This window comes from Poromitra crassiceps (assembly GCF_964638095.1).
Source record: "Poromitra crassiceps genome assembly, chromosome: 18".
In the NCBI taxonomy this organism is placed as follows: Eukaryota; Metazoa; Chordata; class Actinopteri; order Beryciformes; family Melamphaidae; genus Poromitra; species Poromitra crassiceps.
The window spans coordinates 12,119,939-12,132,249 of record NC_139636.1 but is presented as its reverse complement, the minus strand read 5'-3'; the positions used below and the strand labels follow the sequence as shown (position 1 = coordinate 12,132,249).

At 45.1% G+C, this 12,311-nt stretch overlaps 1 protein-coding gene across 1 annotated transcript in view; it reads right to left on the bottom strand.

Annotated features, from left to right (window-relative positions):
- Nucleotides 1-1,169: 1,169 nt before the first annotated feature.
- lamb4 (laminin, beta 4) overlaps nt 1,170-12,311 on the bottom strand; it is a 42,387-nt gene continuing 31,245 nt past the window's right edge. The window contains exons 23-35 of the mRNA XM_083654946.1: nt 11,605-11,829; nt 11,082-11,299; nt 10,591-10,687; nt 9,164-9,533; nt 8,363-8,529; nt 7,891-8,096; nt 7,536-7,739; nt 6,244-6,388; nt 5,002-5,209; nt 4,481-4,616; nt 3,966-4,139; nt 2,992-3,148; nt 1,170-2,255 (exon numbers count right to left, since the gene is read on the bottom strand). Coding sequence (XP_083511072.1) covers nt 2,116-2,255; nt 2,992-3,148; nt 3,966-4,139; nt 4,481-4,616; nt 5,002-5,209; nt 6,244-6,388; nt 7,536-7,739; nt 7,891-8,096; nt 8,363-8,529; nt 9,164-9,533; nt 10,591-10,687; nt 11,082-11,299; nt 11,605-11,829 — 2,447 coding nt within the window. The 3' untranslated portion in view covers nt 1,170-2,115. The remainder of the gene's footprint in view (nt 2,256-2,991; nt 3,149-3,965; nt 4,140-4,480; nt 4,617-5,001; nt 5,210-6,243; nt 6,389-7,535; nt 7,740-7,890; nt 8,097-8,362; nt 8,530-9,163; nt 9,534-10,590; nt 10,688-11,081; nt 11,300-11,604; nt 11,830-12,311) is intronic.

The following is a 12,311-nucleotide window of genomic DNA, read 5'->3' as shown; positions in this document are numbered from 1 at the left end:
GTTCAGCTCTCTGCATGTTCTCTTCTATGCTGCATTTCAGTGTATTTGAGATTTTGATGCCTCGCTTTAGATAACGACATTCAAGATGCTTTTAGAAATTCCTTTAGCTCCCGCATGCTAACGCAGATAGCCCCGGGCCCCCTGTGGATTCCTCTGTAGAATAACTCTTTGTTTGTTCCCAGGTGAGGAGACGCGTCCAGGAGGCAGGGAGGAGACACATTCTCCGTACCCGCAAGGACAAATCTCTGCTCCTGCTCCCACTCCAACACCTTCTCACACCCAGCTCATCATTTTGGTCAAGCGGTCCTGATCAGACATGAGTAGGTGGTGACGAGTTGGGAGTGTGAAGGGGTTGCCCCCTCTGGCTACAGATCATAGACTGTACATAATATCTACAGATTGAGTAAATACAAGGTCATTTTATTTTGACAACATGGATATAAAGCTTTTTTTTCTCTCCCCACAGCGCATGTCCCATGGATCCATGATCATGGCCCAGGATCTACCCCCCCCCCCTCTCTCTCTCTCTCTCCAGGATATAAATCATGTTGAAAACCTGTTTCCTCCTGTATCTCTGTACACTGGAACAGTCTGATGGAGTGACCACTTTTGATTCGAGAGACTCTGCATGCTGAGGCCTGTAGAGCACAAAATGTGTGTGTGTGTGTGTGTGTGTTGGGGGGGGGGGGGGGGGCGCAGAGAGAGATGTGGAGGGGGGGGGAGAGAGAGAGAGCTTGGTTTAGAGCTGCTGCATGATTTTAGGCCCCAGACTAGCTGGAGTGTAGCGATCATGCACCTAACCATTAACAGAGAAATGGAAAGTCCATTAGGCTGTGTGTATTTTCACAGCTAGAGCGCTCAGTGGAGTGGAGAGTCAGGACATTTTGTGTTGTAAGATCTGAGGCTATTCAGTAAGTGCAGTAGTTACATTTGAAATCACACCCATTACAGAGGACAGATGTTGTGTCTGTCCGACATAAATTGGCCAATAATTGTGGATCCATCAGTCCAAACAAGTTTTGTAAATTCCCCAAGTCGTGTTTCGAGATAGTGTTTGTATGATTACATGATGTTTGATTACTAGATTGATTATGTGAATGATTACAAATTATTACATTACAAGTCAATAACAACAGGATCGAGCTCCGAGGCAAACAAACACTCCAAGCTGACAGTCACTGTTTAATCTTGTGACACTGCTGAAAAAAAGTCACATTTGGTATCAAGGTGGTCAATTTATCCAGCACACAGACTTATGTAGAAATAATACACTAGACTGAAAATATGACATAGCTTTAAATGGTAAATGGCAAAATGGGAGGTAGGAAATTCAAAACAGAAAGGTTTGTATAGTTTCAAAGCTTCACCAGCTTTTCAGCACAATGTCACTGATAGTAGGTAAAAACATGCCACCCTGAGCGAGAGGGGAGACAGAGGACAGACACAGAGCCTCCTGTTGTGGCTGAGAGTTTGGTCACAGAGCGCCATCTGGCGGGCATGAAGGGTAACCGCAGTGTGAGTTGTAGCTGAGACAGAAACACAAAGTGAAAATAGAGAACTAGGCCCTCCAGACACACACTGGGGATCGAACACGGCTCTCTGGTGTGAAAGGAAACGTGTTTAAGGCCTCCATCCACCCCGAGCACAATGCCCTTACTGGCCACCAACAGCAGACTGTATGACGTGTATAACATTGACATACACAAATTTAGAAATGCTGATGCAACATATTTTGGTTCACAAATGTTGACATTCAACGTATCCGTGGCTCGCAGAAAGGTAAGCCGGCAACATTTTATTCAGACGACCAGGCGGTTTAAAGCTTAACATGTAGCCTACATACATGGTTGATTGATTGCCATGGCTTCCAGTGCCGACCACACTGCTGTGTGTGCCAGGAAGCAGAGAGACCACACTGCTGTGTGTGCCAGGAAGGAGAGAGACCACACTGCTGTGTGTACCAGGAAGCAGAGAGACCACACTGCTGTGTGTACCAGGAAGCAGAGAGACCACACTGCTGTGTGTACCAGGAAGCAGAGAGACCACACTGCTGTGTGTACCAGGAAGCAGAGAGAAGTCACTCTTCACACGCCTCCCAATCCATGATGCAGAGGTCTAGGAGGTGCATTTAATGTATCCGGCTACCCGCTTGGTGATCTCCTCCCGGAGCATATCCACTTCCTCCAGCAACGTGTCAACCTCCAACGCCCTTTCCTCTTTACTCTTGATGAAATCCTGGATCTTTTTCTCCAAATCTAGAAACCGAGACAAGGAAAGCAACAAACCTCTCCATGAGAAAATTATTCTTCCTACTACTACTACTACTACAATAATAATAATAATAATAATAACAATAATAATAATAATAATAATAATAATAATAATAATAACAATAATAATAATAAATTATAATGACTATTACTCAGGCTTGGGGAGTAACAGATTACAGAGAACAGGATTATGTAATCAGATAACAAAAGAAAAAATATGTAATCAAGATTACAGTTACGTTTAGTAAAAAACAGAATGACTAGCAAGATTACAATTTGAGAGAGCAGAGCAGTCAGCGAGAACATGGCCGTTAAAGAGCATGGTGCAGGTTGGCGACCACTTTGCATTATTATGTGGGACTGGAATGTAGTAATATGATTCTCTTTTGTTTTTCCTTTATTCCACACATAGCTACATCTACTGTAGTAGCTTCTGAGGAGCACGTGAGCGCAGCAAAAGCTTGAGGCCAGATGGTCTGGTAGAACAAAATGAAATGTTCACGTGACTGGCTGGTTTACCAGGCTACCAACACCACTTCCAGCACCAGATGGTCTCCCATCCAAGGACTAACCACAGCTATACCTGCTTAGCTTCCCCAGCAAGCCAGCAATGTAACGCAGGAGCCACGGTGCGGACTATTGTTGTATACAATAGTATACCACAAATATAATTAATGAAAGCACTGTCTGTGAAAGAAGCTCAAATCGCTGAGATGTCTACCTTCAATTAGTTTAAGTTTCTTCTCTACTTGGGTTTTAATCTCCTCGGCCTCCTTGGTTATGTTCTTCAGCCGTTCGGTGGCCTCGTCCTGCAGAGTCTGGTTGGAGCTGAGAGATTCCTTTAAAACATCAAACCGTTTCTTCACGTCTTCCAGCTCCTGTTGGAAAAACATGCCAGGAAAAAAAAACTAAGAATCTTCAACTACAACAATAATGTGAGTGAATGTAGCTGAATGAGTAGCCTACTGTACATGTACTGTATGTGGCACACTTCATTAGCTGCGTTGGTGTTACTGGACTGACCAGACTGATAATCCCTCGGAATGCATGATTGTTTCCCAGTCTGCTTCTTTTACATTATGCAGACCAGATCAGCCTCAGCAGCAGCTGGTGAAGGGCCCGGCGGGGTCTTTCCCCGCAAAATGGACTTTTTTTTTATTGTCATCACATGACGTCTTATCCGATGCCTTTGTCTCACTTGTTAAAGTAGTCCTTGTTAAAGGTACAGAAATCAGTTTCTCATCTGGTTTTTAAGACTTAATGAACCAGAGTGTAATCCTGAAAATCACACTGATTGTTAATATGTAATACAGATCAATTATTAAAAGAAAAATAAACTATTCTTAAGCTACTAGTGCTACAACTACTAGTATTGTATTGTTCAGTTGTTGTTGTTGTTGTTGTTGTTGTCGTTGTTGTTGTTGTTGTTGTTATTATTATTATCATCGTTGTTGTTCTTGCTGTTGTAATTTGAATTTAATAATTACATTTTTGTCATTAAAGATATTGAATATGTGCACAGAATTGCAGCTATCAGCAACTTCAGTCTGAAAATATTGGCATCAGCCTTCAACTATCCATGTAAGCTTAAAATAACAAACATTTAGTATGAACAGATTATTCATAATCAATATGTTAAAATGCATGTTATCTGTAGCGAGATGAAAAGGTGGTCTGTGGCTGCAGGCAGCTTACAGTCTGGGCGTCTGTAGCATTGGCTAAGGCGGAGTCTGCCGCCTGCTTGGCCTCTCTGGCCTGCTCTCGGTTCATCTCCGTTTTGTTCTTCAGGGCTTCGATCTCCTCCAGCGGGTCTGCAGGAGGCTTCTCCAGCTCCAGCTTCTTCTCAATGCCGCCCAGTTTATCTGTAATCTGTGAGTCAGAATGGATCAACACACGTCTGGAACATGTTTAAACAGATGGATGGATGGATGGATGGCTGGATTACGGGCGGAGATTTGTGTCACCAGATACTGAATTATGGAAAAGGGGCAGTGCATTCAAAAGTGATGCCAATTGAATGTTGGCCACTTGAATCTTGAAATTCAGTTTTTCAATATTTAGGCACAAAGGGAAAGAAATTAATTTAGGTTATGTAATTTAGTTTAAAGAAATGAACTGAAAGATGGAGGTGTACAAACAAAAACTGTGTATGATGAGCTGAAGGCATTTTCATTATGGACAACACCACGAGAGGGACGACTAATATTTACGGAGTTGGTTAGGTCGTCAGCCATGTCTTTGTCGCGGCTGGCCTCCTCCAGGTCGTTGTTGGCCGCGTCCTGCGCACTCTCTGCAGCGTAAATGTTTTTGGTGATTTCTGTCACGTCGATGTTCTTGGTCCTGTCCCTGGAAACAGGAGGTCGCAACGATCACACCACGCCTCAACACTTCCACTGAAAATATAAAGACCTCAAGTGACGAAATTCCATTTAAAGAGTTGTTATTCAGTCGATATTTTCCTAAAATTTTCCAGAGCACATACATTTGTGAAATGTCTCAGGCACTCTAGTCTGTTAAGTCACTAGATGGATTGTGTGGATTTAGTTGGCGACCGTGCGTTTAGATACTTTCACCATTTTTAGATAGCACATCCAATTCCCTTATGATCACAGAGGCAAGTGGAATCCTGCTTTACACCATATGTGCCCTTTAACCTCACAGCCATCATACAATTTAGTGTTGTCTGAGCTTGGCATAAGAAACACAACCCATGTCTTTCTAGTGTGCTAACTTGAGTTTGCGGGCTTTCTCCTGCAGTTCCTTGGCTTTCTTGGCTTGCTCCTCCAGCCTCTGCAGATCCTCATCGAAGTCTGTGGCGTTGGAGAGCAGATTTTTGATTTTGTCGATCATGGAGCGGATCTCATCCGGGGATCCTGGTAACTGGATGGCCAAGACGGCTCTGGCCATCTTCTCAATGTCCTCTGGTGGAACCATCTCATCTGTTGGTGAGGGAATATACATCACTGGGTCAAATAACTTGAAGGGTTTTTGTCATGAATCAAGGTGCAGAGTCTGCAGACATGGGTGGTGGTACAAGTTCAGAGGCGTGAAAATCGAACTCAAAATCTTGTGCTTTGAAGACCTGTGCTTTAAACCTGAAGGGCAACTCTGGAGTTGGTGAAGGTTTTGTGATAGTGCTTGTTGAAAGCATGTAACTATGCATTAGGGCATAAGTGTGCTCACATTTCATTGGTTGATGGCAACCTTTCTTTCTATCTTTCTTTTTAACTGTAGCCTACTTTGTTTTGGTATAGCCTGTTAAGGATTTACACCAAGTTCAAGCTGTCAAGACTGTTGATATCTATTAATACTGCTATATCTGTTTATACTGTTCATATCTGTTATCTTTTTATATTTTTTCATAATCTTTTTAGATTCTTTATATCTTATTTTGTCCATATCTCGTATATTTGTTCTTATCAATGTTACATGAGCACCAACCACACCAAGACAATTTCCTAGTATGTGAAAATGGCGAATAAAAGAATTGTGATTCTGAAACTCCAGTTCAGAACGTTTCAGATTCCTGGGACAAACGATACGAACGTTGAGGATATCATTTTGTTTTTGTTTGGATTGGACAAAGCATTCATGAAATATTCCAGAAAAATGTCAAAGACACCACATCCACAAACTATAACTGGCTTCTGGAAATCAGGGTGAGTATAGGATTTTTCAAAAATAATTATTAAGGTTCAGCCTCCACTGATTCTATCAACACCACTTTTATTCCAATCACACAAGAAATCCAGGGAGTAATTTGCAAAAGTAGCAGAAACACACACACACACACACTCACGCACACGCACACACACGCACACACGCACGCACACACACACACACACACACACACACTTTCATGCTTTATTAAATTTTTTCCATTTTCCCCTTTCTCTAAAGTACCCCCTGTAGTACCTCCCCGTACCCCTTGGGGTATGGCTCAGGCCAGGTTTTCAGTGTCGGTCATACTGACCCCTCAGATACTGCTTGACCTGTCTGATGAGCTCCTTGGTTTTGTTTTTCTCCTTCTCAAAGTTTTCCTTCTTGTTGTTGATCCGGTCCTGAAGTTTCTCCGCCAGATCCTTGGTGTCCAGAGCCACCTGCCTGGCATCACTGATCTGGAACAGAAGACAGGCTTAGAGCTGACATCACTGATCTGGAACAGAAGACATGCTTAGAGCTGACATCACTGATCTGGAACAGAAGACAGGCTTAGAGCTGACATCACTGATCTGGAACAGAAGACAGGCTTAGAGCTGGCATCACTGATTTGGAACAGAAGACAGGCTTAGAGCTGACATCACTGATCTGGAACAGAAGACATGCTTAGAGCTGACATCACTGATCTGGAACAGAAGACAGGCTTAGAGCTGGCATCACTGATCTGGAACAGAAGACATGCTTAGAGCTGACATCACTGATCTGGAACAGAAGACAGGCTTAGAGCTGACATCACTGATCTGGAAGACAGGCTTAGAGCTGACATCACTGATCTGGAACAGAAGACAGGCTTAGAGCTGACATCACTGATCTGGAACAGAAGACAGGCTTAGAGCTGACATCACTGATCTGGAACAGAAGACATGCTTAGAGCTGACATCACTGATCTGGAACAGAAGACAGGCTTAGAGCTGACACCACTGATCTGGAAGACAGGCTTAGAGCTGACATCACTGATCTGGAACAGAAGACAGGCTTAGAGCTGACATCACTGATCTGGAACAGAAGACAGGCTTAGAGCTGACATCACTGATCTGGAACAGAAGACAGGCTTAGAGCTGACATCACTGATCTGGAAGACAGGCTTAGAGCTGACATCACTGATCTGGAACAGAAGACAGGCTTAGAGCTGACATCACTGATCTGGAACAGAAGACAGGCTTAGAGCTGACATCACTGATCTGGAACAGAAGACAGGCTTAGAGCTGACATCACTGATCTGGAACAGAAGACAGGCTTAGAGCTGGCATCACTGATCTGGAACAGAAGACAGGCTTAGAGCTGACATCACTGATCTGGAACAGAAGACAGGCTTAGAGCTGACACCACTGATCTGGAAGACAGGCTTAGAGCTGACATCACTGATCTGGAACAGAAGACAGGCTTAGAGCTGACATCAAAAGCAAAAGGGTGGTGAACTGTTTGTGGACCGATCAACCACCTAACTGACCGAGCAACCAACCATCAGTGACAGCTGCAGCAGCAAAAAAAACAAGAAAAGAAAAAAGGAGTGGACCTCGGTACACCAGTCCTCTGATAACTTGCCTTATTTTTGGAGTCCTGCACTTTGTTGAGCAGGTCATTAATATCGTCGGCCACTCGGTCTGCGATGTCTGTAGCGTTGCGGCTCAGCGGGACGCTCCCGCTGCAGTTGGGACCACCGCACTTCCTCTTTCCCAGGGAGAGGCGACAGAGAGCGCCTCCACATTCTGATTTGGAGCAGTTCTCATGGGCCGGCGATCCGCAGATCTGCAGGAGACACAACATGGTCACCCAGGTCTGTCTACGTTACAAATGTATTATCCACTGACCTAGATAGACTTTGTTTTAAGGGTCACGAGAACCACTCGAGGTGGTTTTGTTTTTTGTTTCGGCGGAATTAATTCAGATGAATACTCACGTTTTCATTGAGGTCGGCCACGCTCAGTGCCTTGACCTTCTTCTCCAGTTGAGTCCAGCTGTCTCCTTTGCTGCTGCAGCTAGCCAGCTTCTCTTTGATGTCCTGTCGTGTGTCCATGGAGTCCTCCAGCGCCTTGTTAGCATTCCTCACCCTCTTCTCCTCCGCCATGAAGGCTTTGTGAAGCTTCCTGATCTCATCCAGCAGCTCTGAAACATCAAGGTACGTTAACCTAGTCAAAATGGATGATGGCTCAACTTGCACTACCGTCTGGGTAGTGTAGAGGTAAAAGCACTCGCATACCACCGCGACCCGGGTTCAATTCCTGGCAGCTGCGTCTTAGGGCTTGGGAAATAATGCATTTCAGGCAATGACTTTGTGGCAAAATGGATACATGGATCTGGAATAGAGCTCTTCATATAATGACAGAGCTGATGTTAGACGTCCACAGCCGGACAATTCGGCTTCACTGTACCTTCCATGTCATCTTCATCCACCTTTCTATCATCGTCTTCATCGCCTTTTTCCTTCAAGTTGTTGAGCAGCTTGTTGAACTCCTGCAGTATGTCGTCAATCTCAGTGTTCAGGAGCGGGGACGGGTCGATCAGGATTAAATTGGGATCAATGCTGTCTTTCAGCTTCCTGTGTAGTACAAACAATTGGAGAAGGTATGTAAAAAACCCAGCTTGAGTGATGATTGAAGCCACTGAAGCCAGCTCCTCCTATACTGATCATGTATTCCTTCTAATCCAAATGGGTGCATTCACAAAAACAAGGCTCCAAATTTCACAATTGACAATTGGACAGCAGGGGGCGACTCCAGTGGCTGCAAAAAGAAGTCGGATTGTATAGAAGTCAATGGGGAAATGAGCCTACTTCTTACTTGAGTAAACACTTTCCTTCAATACAGCATGCTCATTTTGTCCCATTTAAGGTGACACAAAGGACTCCCGCACACTGTCTACGTCACTTGACATTTAAAAAGTTTGAATGAGAATAACGTTTGGGCACGCAGACCTTCATCAGATTCTTTTAGAGTACAATAGACGATAAAGCAGACTATGTTTTGATGTGTGATCGACAGGTGGCGGCGCTGCGGCTCTGTGGGAAACCCCTGGTCTCATGCTAGCTGCTTCTGTCTCCAAAAAAAATCAAGATGGCAAAGATCAAAACGTCAAACTCAAGGCTTCAAAAACGGGAGTCCACAAAGGCTGGCGTCATGGTGGCTATACTACGTCCATATTTTTATACAGTGTGTTACCACAACACAACATACCCAATTTTCAGACTCAGTTTCTCCACCTTGTCCACCTTGGGAACGGAGCGTCCCGTCAGGTTGACCAGCCAGTCCAGCTTGGAGTGCAGCTCCAGCATCCGTTGCCAGCGGTGACTATATCCAGGCTGCACGCGGTCACCGTGGAGAGGGATGAAGGTCCGCATCCTCTGGGCGGCGCGCTTGACGTCGGTGACATTTCCACTCCAGAGGGAGTAGCAGGCGTGGCATGGCGCGCAGGCCGGGAAGCGCGAGTCGAACTCGGGACCACACTCGTCACAGAAGATGCCCCTGACGCCCACGCGACATAGACACTCGCCGGTGTCGGGGTCACATGCCGGATGCTCCGTTCCCTCCATGTTACAGTCACAAGCTAGGAGAGAGATACATGTAAGACCGGATTCAATGTAAATGATTAGGACAGAGATGATGAGAACAGAACAAACGGAACATTTCGTCACGTTTTTCAAGAAGATGGACGAGCTGGAGTATACCAATGGACCAATGGGCAATTTCATTGGTCCACACTATACCTGGCATTCTATTGGTTGGGGATTTCTGACAGTGCTTTTGCACACACACAAAATCCAAGCGCAGAGAAGAAATCCAAGAGCAGAAGTTTCAAGAGTGCACAGAAGCAGTTTGACTGCAAGCACAGAGTTTGAGCACAAGCAGAGCAAATGTAATTGCGAGCAGGGGCTATTTGAGTGTGAGTTCATGAAATCTGTCCAAGCATAATGCTTTTGAGTGAGCATACAGTTTGAGGACAAGCAGAGCAAATCTAAGCTGACGCGGGGGCTATTTAAGTCTGAGGATGGGGTTACTTACAAAATCTGGACGTGAAATCTATAAATCATGCTCTCAAATTGCTAGCCCGCGCTCCTGATTAAAGATAGGGATATAATTCCATAATTTTGTAGCCCACCATGTCGTACTTGCGCACCTTCTCTTGAAAATCATTTCCTCTCTGAGGACAAAATAAACTACTACTGCTATAACTATGGTCACCCATCCAAGGACTGCCACAGACAAACCTGCTAGCTTCTCCCTGTTGTCCTGTACCGTGTGTGTCAGTATACTGTCAGTCTGTTACAGTCTATCGTCCTGTATAATCGCAGGTTGTATATTTATTATATAGTCTGTTACAGTCAATCGTCCTGTATAATCGCAGGTTGTATATTTATTATATACCGGTAGTCTGTTACAGTCTATCGTCCTGTATAATCGCAGGTTGTATATTTATTATATAGTCTGTTACAGTCTATCGTCCTGTATAATCGCAGGTTGTATATATAGTCTGTTACAGTCTATCGTCCTGTATAATCACAGGTTGTATATTTATTATACCTGCCAATTAAACTGACTTGTGTATTGTGTTCAGCATGCTGGTGTACCTTATGAGTTTGGTGTCTGTTGTCTGCATCACTTACATATACACTGCAGGTCAGCATTCCCAAAGTGATTTTCTGCACATTCATGACACTGTTTCCCTCCAAACTCTGGACGACACGGACACTGTCCAGTCACCTGGAGACAACAGTTACAACATTTACAAAATGCTTTATAACCATCCTATGGGAAAATCATTCAATTAAGTTCAATCCATATTTTTTAAGAATATCAAGGATTCAATCTGTAAAGGTGTTATATTTATCTGTGTTATCAGGGGTTTAAAGGACATTCCAGTGTCGTTTGATTTTTTCTTTTCTTTTTCTTTTTCTTTTTCTTTTTTTACAGTGCCTTGAACTTGGAAGCTGTGCGGAATAGCCTACTGAGTTATATAGCCAACCAGTTTTGTGACCTTAGTTGCACAAGACTGAATCTAGGTGTCCACATTACAGGTGTGTAACTGTGCAGCACTTTGAAAATGCGCACCACATCCTTCAAAACAGTACAGACAGCCAGATGGTTGAAGTCTTGCCTTGTTGCAGACGTTGGACAGAGCGTTGGCGGGATCGCAGTTGCATGGCCGACAGCCCGACGCCCCGCCGATGTTCCAGTATCCGTCGTCACATTCGTCACAGAGGACGCCCACCGCGCCCGTCCTGCACGGGCACTGTCCCGTCAGCACGTCGCAGAAACACGGACTCCGCAGGGGGCACCGAGTGACCTCCGTACCTCGCCGCTCACAGGAGCACGCTGGGAAATACAATATATTTCTATGTTAGGGAGGCAAGGAAGATGTCCTGGATAAAACAATGTAGCATGGTCAGCTAGCCCTCTAGCTAGCCAATGGACCAAACTTTTTTTATATGGTCAGCACATTTCTTTGTAATCTACAAAACAAACAGAAATCAGACGAAAAGAGATGTGATAAACATCAGTAGTATTATCTGTATACAACAAATACAACAAGAGTATTATCCATATGTGCCAGTGTTCACTCAGCTGGACGGAACCAGATAGCGGTCCGACCCTTCAGGTCTTAACTTCATCATCAGTACCTTTGCAGTCCTGAGCCAGAGCGTCTCCATAGTAACCGGGCTTGCAGCTCTGGCACTGGGCTCCCTGTGTGTTGTGGAGGCAGCGGAGGCACCGTCCCGTCTGGACGTCGCAGGCTGCCCGGTCCTCCGGGTCGATGTTGTTGTTGCAGGGACACTCGTCGCAGTGGGCTCCCGGTAACGTCAGGTCGCCGTAGAAACCAGGGGCGCATTGGTCACAGCGGGGACCTGAGAAAGTCACAGACACAGTGACTTCATCTTTGAGAATTTGTCTCTTTAAAAAAGAAAATCTCACATTTCCACCCATGATTTTCTCCCCAATTGTACTTGGCCAATTGCCCCTGCTGTCCCGGTCGTCGCTCCACCCCCTCTGCCGATCTGGGGAGAGTTGTAGACTAGCACACGCTTCCTCCGATACATGTGCAGTCACCAGCCGCTACTTTTCACCTGACAGCGCAGAGTTTCACCTGTAGGACGTAATGCGTGGGAGGATCGATCACCCCCCACTTCCCATCCGCAGACACGGCCAATTGTGCCTGTATGGATGCCCGACCAAGCCGGAGGTAACACGCGGGGTTCAAACCTGCGACCCTCATGTTGGTAGACAGGGAACCTACCGCTACACTACCAGGATGCCCCCCGGAAATGTGTCTCTTGAACCTGTAACGTAACAGTAATATCTGCCAATAATGTAATAAGGTATTACCTTA